Here is a 17,697-nt window from a genome sequence, read left to right as displayed (position 1 = left end):
GGTGATGGTTGCACAACAGTTTGATTGTACTCCAGGGATTCTTTCCAATTCTTGCCAAGATGAGAGGTAAGCAACACAACTGTCTTTCAGGTGCCTTATTCAAGGACCTGAACTTTTTTTTTTTAATTGTTGTGAAATACACATAACATAAAAGTTACCATTTCATCCATTTTTTTTAACATTTTATTTATTTATTTTGATGGAGAGAGACAGAGACAGAGACAGCGAGAGAGGGAACACAAGCAGGAGTAGGAGAGGGAGAAGCAGGCTTCCCGCTGAGCAAGGACCCCCGATGCGGGGCTCGATCCCAGGACCCTGGGGCCATGACCTGAGCCGAAGGCAGACACTTAACAACTGAGCCACCCAGGAGCCCCCCATTTCATCCATTTTTAAGTACAAGTTGATCCTTCAACAACAAGGTTTTGAACTGCACAAATCCACTCATAGACGGATTTTTTTTCGATAAATACACTGTAGTCCTGTAAATGTATTTTCTCTTACTTATTAACATTGTCTTTTCTCTAGCTTACTTTATTGTAAAAATACAGTATACAATATATATAATATACAAAATGTGTGTTAATCGACTGTTTACGTTATTGGTGAGGCTTTCAGTCAGTAGCAGGCTATCAATAGTTACCTTATGGAAGAGCCAAAAGTTGTACGTGGATATTTGATTATGCAGGGTGTCAGTGCCCCTAACCCTCTGTTGTTCAAGCGTCAACTACATACAGTTTGGTGGCATTAAGTGCAATCAAACTGTTGTGCAACCATCACCACCGTCCAAATCTAGCACTCTTTTCAGCCTGCAAAACTGAAACTCAACCCATTAAACACTAAGTCCCCGCTCTCGCTTGGCAACCACAAGTGCTAAATGCACAACTGCCATTCTTTCTGTCTCTATGAATCTGACTGTTCTACGTACCTCATTTAAGCAGACTCGTACAATACTTATCTTTTTGTGACTGGCTTATTTCACTTAGCATAATGTCTTCAAGGTTCATCCATGTGATAGCCTGTGTCAGAATTTTCTTCCCTTTTATGGCCAAATAATATTTCATTGCATGTTTGTACCATATTTCCATTAACCATTCATCAGGGGGCACTTAGGTTAGTTCCACCTTTGGCTATGGTAAATAATGCTGCTGTGAAAATGGGTGTACAAATATCTCTTCAAGACCCTGCTCTCAGTTCTCTGGGGGAATATATCCCAAAGTGGGACTGCTGGATCATATAGTTCTATTTGCAATATTTTGAGGAAACCTATGTTGTTTTCCACAGCAAGTCCCAACAATAGTTGGAGCTGAGTTCCAATTTCTCCACATCCTTACCACCACTTATCATTTTCTGTTTTTTAAACAGTAGCCATCCTAGTGGGTATGAGGTGGCCAAGGGCCTCAATTCTTAGAGCCACTCTATCCAACTTCCTGGCAGGAAGCACAGAGAGAGAGAAAGAGAAAAGAGCAGCAAGGTGCTAAGAAAATGGTTACTACTCTCACCTATTAATGGTAGGTATTTATGAGCTGTTGAAAAGGCATGGACTACAGTAATTATGGAAATAAATGGTAATTTTTAACACCATTGTTAAAGACCATGAAATATCTAGGATGAAAACCAGTCAACATAAATATAGAAGAAGCAACTATTAAGAGAAAGTAAGTAGCCTACTGAAACTCTGCAACAAAGAATTAACTTTCTCATCATCTGCTCTATGGAATATGCAGATGGTTTTGTAATTTCAGAAGGCTTAATATGCTAATAGAACATTCATGGTCTATCCAATGGATTAGTTCTAAAGTACACGTCATCCTCAACAATGCAGGGTATATAGTGCTATCATCCTCAAGGAAAGTAACTTCTGGGCCAACTAGCCAAACCACCAACATCACAGGGTACAGACTACATTTGCTGAAAGGTTTGCTCCATACTCAACCACTTCCATCTCTCATAATAATGGTATAAAACTGTTCAGTCCTACTTACAAAGTCAGATACGGCCCTAAGCACTGCTTGAAGTGAGAAAAATAAAGTGTAGCCTTCTTAAGGATTTCATTTATCACATTCTCTTACTCTCACAATCTTCTGTGTTCTTCAATGACAACTCATTAGCAAGTTACAAAGACAGTATAAGCAATTAGCTTGAGCCAAGTGGTATTTATAGATAAACATTATTTTCAAAGAATACTTGAAGACTTCCATGATTTTATTTTCAACATCTAGAAAGTAGACAAATGGTAAGGGCCCAATTCCATAAGTTCTGTTGCCTCATTAGAAGCAGTGTGTACTTCCTTTAATGGCTATAAACTAGAGACTGTCCACAGAAAGAAGCATTATTTATAACTGCACGCTACCAGATGGCTTATCTCCTTACCACATTCCTAAAAAGGTCCAGAACAGGGCGCCTGGGTGGCTCAGTTGGTTAAGCGACTGCCTTCGGCTCAGGTCATGATCCTGGAGTCCCTGGATCGAGTCCCGCATCGGGCTCCCTGCTCGGCAGGGAGTCTGCTTCTCCCTCTGACCCTCCCCCCTCTCATGTGCTCTCTGTCTCTCTCATTCTCTCTGTCTCAAATAAATAAATAAAATCTTTAAAAAGGTCCAGAACAAATGTCTTCCATGGATCTGATTTCAGAGTTAGGTATCAGTTCATAGCTTGCTAACTTACTGAAATTAAATTGTCATTACACATGAAACATAGTGGTCATAATTAGATTTGTCAAGGGCTTACTATATACCAGCCACTACATTAAAATTTTTCTTTGCGTTATCTTACTAAAACCTCTCAGTAACTCCACAGGGGTGCTACTATTTCCTTAACCAATGAGGAAGCTGAGTGAGAGTTTAAGTGACTTAATGTAGCCGGCTAAGCTAGGAAAACAGGTCCAACTCCAAAAATGCATGCTTTCAACCATCATGTTATATACTTCTTCCGTACATACACATGTGTATGTAATTAGGTGAGTTTGCTTGATTCTTTAACATCTGCAAGCTCCATGAGGGCAAGGGAATTGTGTCTGCTGGATTCCCCAGAACCCAACATTTGAATCTGGCATTGAGTGGGCTGCCAATAAATTTTCCTGAATGAATAAAAGTATATACTTTTATAGAAATCACACATGTGGGTATGTATATGCCTATATTATAAATGTGTCTACATATCCACATGAAAAAAATTCCCAGAATAACCTGGCAGAAAAGATGACTTAACTGTTCTATTTTTCTCTTCTCAATAACATGGTTTTATTTCCAGATCCTTAGGGAAAGAACAAATGAGTCACACGATGGCATAGGGAGTCATGAAAGGTAAGGCTATAGAAATGGGAAATGACACTATATTACTTTTACAATTAATTAACAAGTCAAATTTAGGTACAAAGGCTGATTTGCCAAATCAGTAATTTTTAAAAATAATTTAGTGGAAATAACAGATTAGGAAGGTTAAGGACAGAAAGTTGATTTAAAATCTCAAGATGGAAGGAACGAGAGGCATAATTCCCTGCCTCTCCCTTGCTTTTGGAAGAAGCCACTGCATGACACAGCAATTCACATCTCCTAAATTATCTTCCATATTTATAACACTTCCTGAAATTCCTGACTTAATGTAGGCAGTTTGTGATAAAATACTACAAGGAAGTAAGTAGCCTTTCGTGTTTTGTTTTTCAAATAACATCTGGAGTCCGGTAACACTGTACAAGTCTCAAGATCACAAGACCTGGGATTTAATCCTGACTCTGAAAATCAAATTCAAAATCAGGACAAAGTCAACACCTCTCTCCACTCTATGAATTATCATAAGAAATGAGTCTAAGACCACATGCCTCCTTTTGCACAAGCAGGAATATTTTGAGGATATGAGCAATAAAGGGAGAGAGACTAAGAGAGAGAAAGCACTTTGAAGTGGGGGGGACCTCTACACATGTAAAGAATAAGCACTTTAACTTGACTCCTCACAAAAGCACTAGGCAGCCTGGGGTAAAATCAGGGTGATCACACCTGGATGCCATGTCTGTTTATCTCTTCTTTTGGAACCCAAAACACACTTTAATAATCTAGAAAGCTAATGTGGGAAGGGCTTGGGCAACTATCTTCAAGTTGACAGAGACCCCACTTTTTCTTTCCAAACAAGTGGTAATGATTCCACCTATGACTGAGAAGTACCGTGGGAAAATGGTTTATGAATATGGACTGTTGTGTGTCAAAAACTATAAAGACAAGAATTATTCTCTGTGTTGGGAAATACACATGTTAAATTAGCTTTTGGTGACTGCCAAGCATGATAAGATAGAGACCTTGACTGAAAATGTTAAGCGTAAATAAGGGGCTAAGATACTGGGGAGAGTATTGGGAGAGTCATTGTAAAACCAAGAATAAAACTGCCCAGGGGAGCCTGAGTATGCAGAAGATGGGACGAGAAGCCCACAGAGTGGCAGACAGAACGCCATGTATGGTTGAGAAGGGCTGGTCCTGAGGAGGCAGCGTCTAAGCTTCTGGCTGTCAATTCATACCGCAGAGCACACTGAGACAGGAGATTAAAACCTCTGCAAATGACCCATTATGTAGGCCTACTTCCACCTAGAATTTTGCAAGTACCCCTCCTCTGGCCAGAAAAGCTGCTCAGACCTGGTCTTTCGGCTTTGGACCCAAATAAATAAGGGAGCATCTGCAAGCCCTACCACGCTCCTTTCTTCTTGGCCCTTTCCAGGTAAGTAGCCTTACACTAAAAAGGACACAGAAGTACACAGAGGCACATGGAAAGAATAAACAACCTTTGAGAGGAAGCCGAAACCTGGGCTTTGGTTCTGACTTCCCAAAGGTCAGTGGGGCAAAAACTTGCTATTACCATAGAAGTAAGGGACAATAATTAGGGATTTTGAAATTCAAATTCTCCATAGGCAAGAACTATGATGTTTATGCCTGCCCCTAGCACACAGCACGTGTTCATTAAATGGGTACTAAATAAATGAAAGAAAAAGAACTCAATATGGTCCAGTGAAAAACAGAAGGAAGTGCTGAAGGGGAAAGTATTTTCAAAAAGGAAATGTTCCAACTGAGAGGTACCTGGAAAATAATAAGTGGTTCTAGAGTAATCACTATGTGGCAGGCGCGGTGCTAACTGCTCTAATCTCTTTTTAATCCTGAGAACAACCCAGGTCCTTAAATGTGATTGTTACTCCCATTTTATATATGAGGAAACAGAATCGAAGGATGTCATCCTCTTCCCACAAGTCCCCCATGCCATCAAGTGGCAGAACTATGATGTGGACTTAGGTCTGGATCATTTTTATTTTATTTATTTATTTTTAAAGATTTTATTTATTTATTTGACAGAGAGAGACACAGAGAGAGAGAGAGAACACAAGCAGAGGGAGTGGGAGAGGGAGAAGCAGAGTTCCCGCTGAGCAGGGAGCCCGACGCAGGGCTTGATCCCAGGACCCTGGGATCATGACCTGAGCCAAAGGCAGATGCTTAACAACTGAGCTACCCAGGCGCCCCAGGTCTGGATTATTTTTAAACCAGTCCTCTTAACCATGTTACTGCCCGCTGCTTCATCAGCCATTATCTACTCTCCAAGCCAGCACCGGACACCAGGGCAGTGGCCCAAATTTATTATGCCCTAGGAATCGCCTGCTACACCCTTAGCAAAATGTATAGATGAAGCAATAAGCCAGACAAGGGTGAGATGACTCACCTAAGGCCCCACGACATTTTCAAGTTCAATATCAGATGGAAACCCAGGCTACTGACCTCTGCTTTCATCATGTAACAATGGTTCTGCTACTCTGTGCGGCAGGAAGACCCTGACTGAGGATGGCAAATAATCACAGTAGTAAACTCTTCACTCTTTTCATTTAACACTTCTGTTATAACCCTAATCCATTATGCCGACCTTCTGCCATCCCAATCTTAGAACACATGGCTTTTCCTTCCCAGGAGTGCTACACAATGTGAAAAAGATGGCTCATGAAAGCCCTTTTACTGAGCATACCAAGCTAAGAAAGACAATTTACAAGTCATTCTCCAAAGCTCCTAGCTGGTTAGGTAAGAGAAATTCTTTAAACAGCTCTAATGCTCCCATAAGGATGGGAAAAAATACACCTAGCAAAACTAAAAAAACAAGCACACACAGACACAGGCACACACACACACGCACACACACACCTCACTATATTTACTTTCTTTTTTTTTTTTTTTTAGCAGACTCCCGGCCGAGCAGGGAGCCCGATGCGGGACTCGATCCCGGGACTCCAGGATCATGACCTGAGCCGAAGGCAGTCGCTTAACCAACTGAGCCACCCAGGCGCCCACTATATTTACTTTCACTCTGAGCACGGAAAGGGCATGACGCTTCAGGACTGAAGGGTGAGCGTAGGGCAGCTGCGGCTCAGGGTCCCAGTAGTGGGGCACTTACTTCAAGAAAATGGAAGCAGCAGAGAAAGAAGAGACAAAACTCCTTCTCTGCTTACCATGAATTCCTCAAAGAGCTGCACCCTGTCTTTCCTGTGTTCGGATGTCGAGGTCCTAGCATAGTGACCTCACTGACTGCTGCCATCTCTTCCAAGGGCACCTCCTCAGAAAAGCCCTCCCAGCTCCACCCAGCAGAGAACAGAGGCTCCCACTTCTACCACATCAGCAACAATTCTTACCACAGTGCCCCCTGATGAATCTGGTCACTACCCAACCTCTAGGCTTCTTAACAACCAGGCCTGTCTCATGCATCTTTGCATCCCCAAGACAACCCTGGGACACAGTAAGTGCTCAGTAAATGCGGGCTGAGCGCCCCGTTCACAGTGTATCAACGACAAAAACACAGCCACATCTGTCAATTCTAAGAAGCCGGAAGGGAAAGCTACTATCATAAATGACAGTGCTGGCAGTCACAGTGATTGCCATAGGCTGTCTCTCAAGGCCGAAACCCATAAAAAACTGAACTTGATGGAGAGAAGAGATAGGCTTTGCATGAAGTTTCAAAACACAGCTATAAACATAGAGAAAATTCAAAATGGTTTCCCTTCAAACTAAAGAAAGTTACGTAAAACAGCTGTATGGCAACAATATCTGGGGAGACAAAGCCTAACATCAATATATATGGGGGAAAGGGGGAAGTTTTATTTGGCTACAAGCTTTCTAGGGCCCGTTGCTGCTGCACTGCTCACAGTAAGAGTAGGAGGGCCCTCGCCTCGATAATAGTGCGAGAGTAGTAATAATGATTAAAACTAAAGCTGCCATGTATCATAGGCTTACTATGAGCAAATATTGTGCTGGGCGATACAAACATTCTCTCCGTCCCTCACGATTCTCTCAAGTAAGACTCATCATCCTCTCTTAAGAAAGAAGCAAACCGAGTCCCAGAGAAGTTAAGTGGCTTGCCCAGTGACATACACGGCTAAGCCAGAATTGTAGCAACAAAATTCAAACCCAGTTCTATTGGATTCCACCGACTCACCTCTTAACTGCTGACATAGTCGGAGATCTGATGAGAGAGAATGATGAAAAAGGACTGCCCCAGGATGATTAGCATGTATCGGGGAACATCTAGAATGCTGAGTATGGTTCTGGGTGCCCATTTAGAAAAAGGGACCTTCCCCCCCACCCCGACTCATGTTATTCAGAGGAATGTAACCCAGGTTGCCTTGGATTGGAAACCAAGTTATTCAAGGTGCACCTGAAGGTTGGGAGTGCTTATCTAGAAAGAGAAAGATGGAGAGGCACGGGCTGTGACTATCTTCAGGTACCTGGAAAGCTTTCATGTACAAGACAGAAAATGTGTTCTGTGTTCTCACCAAGTGCAGATGAACTGAAGCTGCAGGAGAGAATACTTCGGTTAGCCTGCAGAACCTCCCAACAACGAGAACATCTGAGAACACGACAAGTTGCCATAGGGGCTACAGCGGCTGTCCACAGCCTGTGAGGGGTATCAAAGAAGGGATTCCTGCAGAGGTAGAGGCTGGAGGTGTTCACTTCCCACCTTTAAGAGCCACTGATGCTCCAAACAGAGAGAGGAGGCCATAATACATTTGAGTGTCCTGCTCTATTTGCTCAGGAAGAGTCAATAGTAACATGAGGCTGTAAAGGTAATTTTACTGTAAAGTAGAAACAGTGTTTTTACGATCTTCCAAATAGCAACTAGATAAGCGTTCACTCTTTTCAAACAAAAAGCAAGTGTTTAGATAATGTGCTTGAAAATGTAGTTACAGGATCTAAATATCTCCGCCATATACATTCAAGCTTATTTCTATTTCTCAGCAGTTTTGTTGTTGTCGTTGGATGATCAACCTTGCTCCAGAACCACAAAGAAAAGTGACAGTGGATAATTTCCATCTTCCACTTGGGAGAAAAAGATAAAATTCTTTTCCTAAACATAGTCCCAAGACGGTGATACTTTGATCACCTTGCTTTCCTCTTGGCACATACTAAATACAATGTAAACCATATTAATTTATCATCAAGTTTAACTCAACTTCATTAACACTTTAAGGCTTTTTTCATTTTTAACACTAGGTTACTTCTCCTTCAAATTGATTTCTGGAAGATACCCCTGAAACATCCTCATTAAGAATATGTGAATGAAGTCCTTAGAGCAGGTAAAAATCCTCAGTCAGGTCCTCCTAGCAGGACCTGGGTCCCCGGTGACTGCTTGCTGCACTGATTCGGCTGTTATGGGGGCAGTCGCTGGGGGTGGCAGGCTCAACTAAGAACAATGATGTGCTACTGACCGGGTTTTTGCCAGGCTGAAACAAGGAGAGACACACACCATTGGCAGAGCAGGACTAGGAGGAGACAGGCTAAGCAGGAGTCTAACATTTTTGCTACGCAAAATTCATTCATTCGTGCAGTGGCAGGAGGCCAGAGGAGGGGTTACTGGGAAAAGGAACAATCAAGCGTGGAGTTTAAAGGATAGATAAAAGTAATGTAAGTCCAAGTCTCAAGGGCATCATCCAATGGAAAAGGAGTATCTGAGCAGGACTGACCAGTTTGGCACCTGCCAGTACACTGTCCGTGTGCATCTCAGGTCAGAGGGAAGGCATGTGCCATGTGTGATGGGCAAGGGCTCAGAGTGTCATTCAAAACCAGCCGAGTACAAACTCTGCAGACAAGGAGGGCTTACGGCCTCCCTGGGCAATTCTATACGGTGACAAAGCAGCCTTGCAAAACAGAACACAGTTCCAAAACTGTCTAGAGCTATACAATCTAATTGAACAATCAAATTCCACACTGACAAAAACAAAACAAAACTCAATCTCTGGCTAATAGAATTTGGTAAGCAGCCAGGATTCATTCAAAGAAGGAATACTTTTTGGAAAACTTTATTCCCACTGGACTTGAATGAACCACAAAGCAAGAGCAAGTTTTTCATTGTAAGGATGACTATGTGATATGCCAACCAAAGGTAATAATAGGAGGAATATCAAGCACTCATTATTTATAAATATCACTTTCTTCCCTTCTGCTTCCCAAAGCCAACATTCCTCATCAATTCTGCTTCACAGAACCATATAATAGCCCAATTAGGTAGCTAAAACATAGGTTACACAAAAATAGTAAACAACCATATTTTGAAGGTATAAAATATTTTCACATGCAACATCATCAAATTTAATTTCACAAATACAATTATTACCAATTTGTAGATAAGGAAAGTTAAGATATTCTAAGTTTAGAGAGATTCCTTTAATATCAAGTGGCAGAGCTATAATCCAAGTTACTCTGACTAATTCCAAGCCCAGAGTTCTTTCCCTTAGAAAAAAAGCTGCCCCAGTGAAACCATATACCTCAGAGTTAGAGTGGGAAAGATCACACCAACCTTTCCCATTATCAGTAAGCAAGTCAGCATGGTACGTGGGTAGTGAGAGTGAGTATGCAGGTGTTGGAAGTTAGGGTGCTACAGAAGCTCTACACATTCTTTTACTGAAAGCACTATATACTGCCACAGATTAATAGGGGATTTGGGGTGAGGTAACTGAAGAGGAAAAAAATACTGACCTTTTTTTAAAAAATTTGGTTAAAAGAAATGGTAGCAGCAATGGTCACACTCTGGATTGTGTCTGTGTGGAAAAGGGTGATGCCATCTTAAACAGCTACAGAAGACACACACACACACACAGAGACACACACACACATGTATCCTCCCCATAACCTCCTACCAGCTAAGACTAAACCAACCCCCACTTCATATGGTCAAATACCTCAGCTTCTCTCGGGACTGTGTGTACAAAGCACACAAGATGTTTCTACCACCTGCTTTTGCCATGAATGACTGCCCAATAAAATAAGCACTAATGATTAACTTTTGCTCCCTGGAAGTCACTGAAGAAGAAAAAGATATTCCCTGACTAGCCTTTGCATACAGAGCCCTGACTTTTCTTAATCTCCCCCAAAGAAGCTTTAAAATGATTTGCCATTATGAGTTAGTCTTGGAGCTAACATATATATATGCATGACACTGAAGAGGTCAGTTCCTGAGTCGAAATGTTTACTAATCACATGGATATTTTGGTTCAAAACTCTCCCTGAAAATCTCTGTTTCCAACTAGCCTTTGCTTTTGAAACACCTGAAATATGAATAGTGGTCAAACTCCCTCAAATCTAGGTATCTGGAACTGGCTTTGTTATAGGACCAACTATTATGCACCACATTCTTTGTCCAGCACTGGAGATACACAGACCATTAGGGAAAGAGGGCAAGTAAGTTAAGAACTCAGCGAGAAACAGGAGTTTTAACCAAACCAGGTGAGAACTACTGTAGCTGTGAGGAAGTGCAGGGCTCAAATTCCAGAGCAAAGGGAAGCCCAGGGGTGTGAGCCTTTCCCATCCTAACTTAGTTTCACCTAGGGGTCTGTTGATTCACAACGGCAGCAGCTGAGAAGCTGAGCAGAACTTTCAATAGACTCATGGCCTAAGGAAACAAAAAAACTGGACTTCAGGGCCCCTCAAGGAAGAAGAGCCAGAATAAAACCCCTGACTTTTGGTTGGCATCCTGAAGAACTATCGCCCTCACAGGGACTGAAGCTCAGCTTCAAAACATCCCAATTCCTGACTGGAGTAAGCTCATCTGAAATAGAAGCTTCCAGAGGCAAAGATGAATCCTCTCTAGAGAAAGATCACACTATCCAGACCCCCGATAATATCTACAATCTTTCACATACACTGTGTGGTACTCATTCAAACATAGCCAGGCATGTGAGGAAACAAGATGTGACCCAAAACCAAGAACAACAGAAGCAGGTCAACGGGGTAGCCAGATACCAGAGTTATCAGATGCAGACTTCAACATACAATGACTAAAACCCGCAGTAAGGTAGCGTTATCCATTGACTAGAATAGCTTAAATTAAAAATTTTAACAATACTCAGTGTGAACTTGAAGAATAGTTTCTGTCCTTTTTCTCTGGTTAAGAGAAATAGAGTAAATACAATAAACTGTTAATATATGTTAAATCTAAATGGTAGGTATCTATTATACTATTTTCTGTGCTTTTCTGAATTTTTGTTAAATTTTATAATTCAACATTTAAAGAAGTAGAAGGTATGGCTAGAAAGACATCAGCAAGGATTACATTATGTTAGCCTTCAGAAGTTGTGTTCAAGAGTCTGTACTTTCTTCTTTAGACACCAAGAAGCCACTGAAGGGTTTTAAATGGAGGAGTGACAGCATCAGACTTGTTCTCTGTAGAGGTCATTGTGGCTGCCCAGGGCAGAAAGAGGGAAGAAGGGCCCAGCTGGGAGGCTGGTGCCGTCCCATGGATGGGAGATGCCAGTGGCAATGGAAATGTAGGTAGTTGTAAAGATTTGAATGATGGAGTCTGAGTTTTCTAGGAAGTTGGGATTTAGTTCTCCAAACAGACGAATTTTATCCCAGTCAAATCAGGAAGCAAACAAGGTCAGTGTGACACAGAGAGATCTAAAATGAGAACAATTCATAAAGCAAGGACAACATTTAAGATAGAGCCTGGGACTGGGGAAAAGAAGAAAAATGTGAATTTTTCTGTAAATCCTTAGAAGAAACACAAGCAGTTCTAAGAGGGAAAGCTAATAAGCAGCTCGACAACAGATGGTCAGATAGATACATTCACAACTTGCCAGAATTCTGAAGCCTTGTGCACCCCCTTCCAAACATGCAGATGCTTTTATCTGACGGGGGGGGGAGAAGAAAATTCTATTTCTGATTCTGACAGTAAATGCCAAGTCACATTTAGCCAGTAGAGAATGGCGTCTCCCAACCACAAACCTACCGAGAACGTCACAACCTTATTCTCATTTTGGAGAGAAGAGTTGTCTCTGACCGCTACTTCTACCAGCCCTGCCAGAAAGTACGAGGGAAATGAGGGGGGGATGACAGTTTCTGAAGAACTCAGCTTTTTCATCTGCACCCAAGAAAGTAGGTTTATGTCTCCAGATTATTCATGAACAGCCCACGTGTTACTCTGTGAAGAAAAATCAAGCATATCAAACAAATTTATCCTCATATTCTGAAAAATGGCCTGAGGCACAGAGTCTGACAACTTCTTCAATTACTCGAGCTGCTTAACCCTCCATTGAGAAGAGATCAAAGAATTAATTTTCTTTACCATGACTCTTTGTGCCTTTTCCAAAGGTTAAAAATTAAAATTGAGCATATTAAGTTCCCAGTCTAGCTAGTTTGGGTATAAATATATATTCTTGGGTCTGACTTATGAATGTCTAGCTTGTTAGAGATAGGATTTTTAAATGGTTCTTTCCCCCCAATCTGTTCACCCGACAAAAAATATTCAGACACGTTCTTTTTAAAGGAAGTACTTCCCACCTACATGCCCATGTAGTGTCTCAATTTTTGTATATTCTGATGGCACGGCTTGGTTTTAGGGGCAGAGTAGAATACTAGTTGTATTCAACATTCTTCCTATACCAGAGTAAGTAAAACTTAGATAAACATGGTTGTCTTAATTCCCAAGGTATAGGATGCATTGAACTGACATACTGCAGAGTTCGGAAAATAATCACTAAATGACTCAACTTCCTGACTCAACATTCACCAGAAAATACCCGTTCTCATTTTCTCTAAATGATGCCCCTGAATCAAAATTTCAGCCAATCAAAACTCAGGCAATTTGCTGCATGATAAATACCATCTAGCAGATCTCACTAGTTATTACTAAAAACATTAATGAATTTTGCATATTTAGGTATCTCACTCTGATCAAATTTGTGATACTGAATATAATTTCTAAAGTTATAGACAGATTCCCTCAAATAATTATCACCGTTGCAATTCAGCAGCACATAAAACGCTCATAGACATTTCTGTACAATGCTTTAAGCTTGAAATAAGAGACATGTGTTTAATATTAATATCCCTTTGGGGGAAATTCCAAGATGAATTTCAAGAGCATACAAATACTCCCCAGAAACACATGAAATTCTTGCCACAGGCTGCCACAGGGATGGATGTAACCTTCTCACGATACATAGTCTGAGAATGATACTTACTGGGTTAAGCGTTTTTTCAACAGAATGGTGAACGGTCCACCAGTCTGAAGTCCATTCCCACGCGTTCCCTACTATATTGTATAAGCCATAACCATTAGGAGGAAAGGCGTCAACCTAAAAATTAAGAAAAGGGAAAATGCTGTCAAACTACTCAAAGTTTAGAAAAGATCTTTGCTGCAGAAATGCACTAAAAGAGCTATAACTTCAAAGTACGAATATTGATTTTCATCCCGACAGTCAAAATGCAATCTGGCCAATGTGAAAACCAAGAAAGAGACCATTTTCGGCTTTGAGTCCTCAAGGGGAGTTTAGAAACCTAAGGAGAGTTTGTATTACATGGTAGGAGAGCCAACAAAACTATTCCTAATAGAGAGACTAATAATGACCATAAGCTGAATCTGTATCTGATGGGGGGAGGGGGATAGATGACATTTCAACCCTCAAAAGCATTACAGAAACATCATATTAGACCCAGTGTAAGTCTTGTCATCAGAACTAAGGTATGTGGCCACATAGTGTCTTTTAGCACTGAAAGCCGCTAAGCCACTTCTGTCCTCTCCACCAGCCCACTCCAACTCACTATCTTATCTTTAAGCCTCAGACTTTATCATCAAAACACTGAGGGGACTTGTTTTTCTAAAGAAAATGTGAATTCATTATCAAGCATATTTGTAAGAGAAGGTTTGCAGTCAGTCTCCAGAATCTGGAAGTATGAGCCCAACTGTACTGATTTGCCAGCAAGCAGTTATATTACATTTCAAAGGCAGGTCAGACAATCTGCCACATAATATTGTCACAGACACAGAGCCAAAGTATAAAGCTTTTTTAAGAAGGAGGGAGGGGAGAGGGACAAGAAAAAAAACTTTAATTGAGCAACAGTAAGTACAGACAATTATGCTACTGTGTGTATTCAACTTAAAAATTTTTCCCAACGTTTTTCCAATGGCAATTCTCAAACATAAACAAAAATTTCATTAAAAAAAATCAAGTTACCTAAAAATCTTTTTTTTAAGATTTTATTTATTTGAAAGAGAACACAAGCAGGGGGAGGGGCAAAGGGAGGGGGAGGAGCAGACACCCTGCTGAGCAAGGAGTCCAAGGGGCTCAATCCCAGGACCAGAGGGAGATCAAGACCTGAGTCGAAGGCAGACGCTTAACCCGCTAAGCCATCGTGGCACCTCTTAAAAATCTTTTTGTAAAAAATAAGATATAAAAATAAAAATATTTTTGTAAATTCATGTTTTTCCCATACTAATGAAGTAGGACTAAAGAAATGAATAAACTAAAATTCACTTTTATTTGGCTTCAGAAGGTTTCAGGTCGACATATGAATATGGAAGCATACTTAGACAATTCAGAGCACTTCCAAGTTATGAAGCTACTCCTTAAAAGAACTTCATCTGGATAAGTTGGAATGCTAAAAAATTTTACCACTCTGCTTCCATACTCAGCACTCATTATGGAAACAGCAGTACTTATTCACTGCTTCATTCAGTAATTCCATGCATGTCAACTGAAGGCAGGATGGGTTCAATGATGTAAGACATCAAAGAGCTTACTGAGGGAGAAAAAAGAATATACCCCAAACAGAAAATCCAATTCTGTAAGACTCTAGGTTGAGTAGGGAAGTGACTAGAAAAAAATGCCTCAGAAATTCTCAAGAAGGACAGGATTTCTGGCTGCAAAGATTTCTGGCTTCACCCTCTCTACAAAGGTAGACGTGTCTCGTTGGAATCAAGGTCAGAGTTCAAAATTCAGAGAGACAGTAAAGGCGGAGAGGCCGAAGGCATGAACTGTTCTTTCAAGAATTTGGAGATGATCAGAAAGAGCAAGGTGGAATAATAGCTGGCAGGAATAGGAAGAAAAAGAAATTCATTTGTTCCAGGAAGAGAAGCGAAGGAGCCAGGGGCCCAAGAGCAATTAAAAGAGGAAACAAATATTCTGGAGGAAGGAATCATTTCTCGGGCTCAGAGAACACACAAATTGAGGGGGCTCTCCAGTCCATCTGGCTGAGATCCTTTTTATGTGCCCACACTTAGCAGCTATTGAACAAGGAACTTAACCTAGCTGGTGGTTTTAAACCATGAAGATGAGGAAATAATAATATCTACTCAAAGGTTTGGGGTTTTCTTCCCCCTTTAAATAATCTGATGTTTAAGTGAAGTAAAATCTGGAGGTCACCAACCCCAAAATCACAATCTGTGAGTATGCTATTAAGGAGAGTAAACCTTGTTTAAATTAATTGCTCATTGTTAAATTAATTGCACCAACCGAAGTTTCCTTCCAGGAAATTCAAAAGAAAACAAACGTGTATGAGAAATATTTCAAACCCACTTATTTTCAAGTGAATGAACTGATATGCATTAAAACCAAAACACACTAATAGTTGTATAATAGCAGCTTAGCAAAATGAAAATCCAATTCTTTAGATTCACTGTGGTCAGAATAGTGTGCTCAGTCCAAACCAGAAGTAATAACATACATAAAATACAGGTGAGGATGCCGTTTCACTGCAATCCACCCCATCACTGAAAAGAAATTCCTTCCCTCAAATGACCAGAGCTTGTAGACACAAGAGCAGCTAAGGTGGACGTGAGATAATTCTCTGGGAATTTTAGTCCCATTTTGTTGAGTCCCATTTTGAAGATACAGATCTTGTTATGTCTCAGTCAAACACAGGTGGAAGTTGCCTCTGTGGTCTGCTGTTTCTTTCGCTCCAGGTCATGTTTCTCAAATTAGTTCTGGGAGGGCCTCTGGTACCTGTTCTAATTTTGTCTTAGGAACTTCCACGGCAGCTTCTTCAGGTAAGTTCTGTTGAATATATTCCAATATACAGACATCTGCTGCACTCCCAGTTAAATGTTCCAACACTAAACATCTATAAAATGTCCTTATTTCACAGGGAACTCTGTGTTTTCTGAAAAGGGGCCCTGACTTAAGGATAAACGACTATTTTCCTTGGAGGCTCAAGTGCTTAAATAGAATATGAAATTCTATAGGAGTAAGCACTGTAAAATATTGATACTGTCCAATCCAGCCTTCTCATGGCCCTTTACTAAAACTGACAGGTGCTTATATAATTTGGTATATCAGAAGCCCACACCTTAGGATTCAAGGCTTGCTGTAGTGGCCCTCCTTCCAACAGCCTAGCATCCAGGAAGGAAATCGAGGCTGCTGAGCCCCTATCATGCCAGTATCTCTTGTGTGTTCACTGCAAAAGAAGGCCGGGTATGGGCCTGACACTCTGTGCCATCCACGTTCAGGTGAGTTGCTGCACACTCCTTACCAGTGTGGAACACTTCAATGGCCACAGTCCTGCTGCATCTACCAACAGCTTTCGGGGAGTCTCATGAGCATCCGCACCGAGCACCATAACTGATATTCTGTTTCATCCTGCAGGGCCAGTTCTGCTGACCAAAAGTGGCTCATGAGGCACTGACTGGGCTTCTCACCCATGTAAAGTCTGAGAAAGGGTGAAGCTCCTTTAGTCCCTGAGACCTCGAATCACTCATTTTGCGGAATACAACTATGTGCTTGCAAAAGTACCAGCTATTGGGAAGGAAACTCTGGAGGAACCAACTTTGAGATCAAATGATTAGTCTTTGACTCCATTGGGTAGTGCATCATTTCCCATTGGTTTGTATTGGTTCTTTTATCACATGCTTAACACATACATATGGAGTTTCATATGCACACATATGCACCCCTCTACCCATTGGAAGGATACCTATTCTCGTGCAATATATTATTCACATTAATTGCCAAAAAATGAAACTATAATGCTTTAACTACTATAGCTCAAAACATTTTTAGATTTCTGCTAGGTCAAGTGTCTCCTCATTCTTCATCTTTTCAAAAATGTCTTGGTCTTTCTCTCTCACTACTTTATTATTTCAGCCAAAGTTTTAGAGTCATTTGGCCATCTTCCAAATAATGTATCTGGGTTACTTTTTTTTTTTTTTAAGATTTTATTTATTTATTTGACAGAGAGAGACACAGCAAGAGAGGGAACACAAGCAGGGGGAGTGGGAGAGGGAGAAGCAGGCTTCCCGCCGAGCAGGGAGCCCGATGCGGGGTTCGATCCCAGACCCTAGGATCATGACCTGAGCTGAAGGCAGATGCTCAACGACTGAGCCACCCAGATGCCCTTGTGTTACATTTATAAGTAAATTTTGGAAAAATTATTTTTGTGTGAAACAAAAATACAAATATGAAAAAATAATGACAGCTGTTTGAAA

The 17,697-nt window shown here is 41.0% G+C and overlaps 1 protein-coding gene across 2 annotated transcripts in view; it reads right to left on the bottom strand.

Annotated features, from left to right (window-relative positions):
• Nucleotides 1-17,697, bottom strand: part of SUMF1 (sulfatase modifying factor 1) — a 94,035-nt gene that overhangs the window by 27,200 nt on the left and 49,138 nt on the right. For both annotated transcript variants that reach the window (XM_034998338.1, XM_034998339.1), the window contains exon 7: nucleotides 13,460-13,573. In XM_034998338.1, the coding sequence (XP_034854229.1) occupies nucleotides 13,460-13,573 (114 nt within the window). The remainder of the gene's footprint in view (nucleotides 1-13,459; nucleotides 13,574-17,697) is intronic.

The sequence above is a fragment of the Mirounga leonina genome, unplaced genomic scaffold (genome assembly GCF_011800145.1).
Source record: "Mirounga leonina isolate KUSES-001 unplaced genomic scaffold, KU_Mleo_1.0 Mir_94, whole genome shotgun sequence".
Taxonomy (NCBI): domain Eukaryota; kingdom Metazoa; phylum Chordata; class Mammalia; order Carnivora; family Phocidae; genus Mirounga; species Mirounga leonina.
This window is presented reverse-complemented; position numbering and strand designations above follow the sequence as displayed.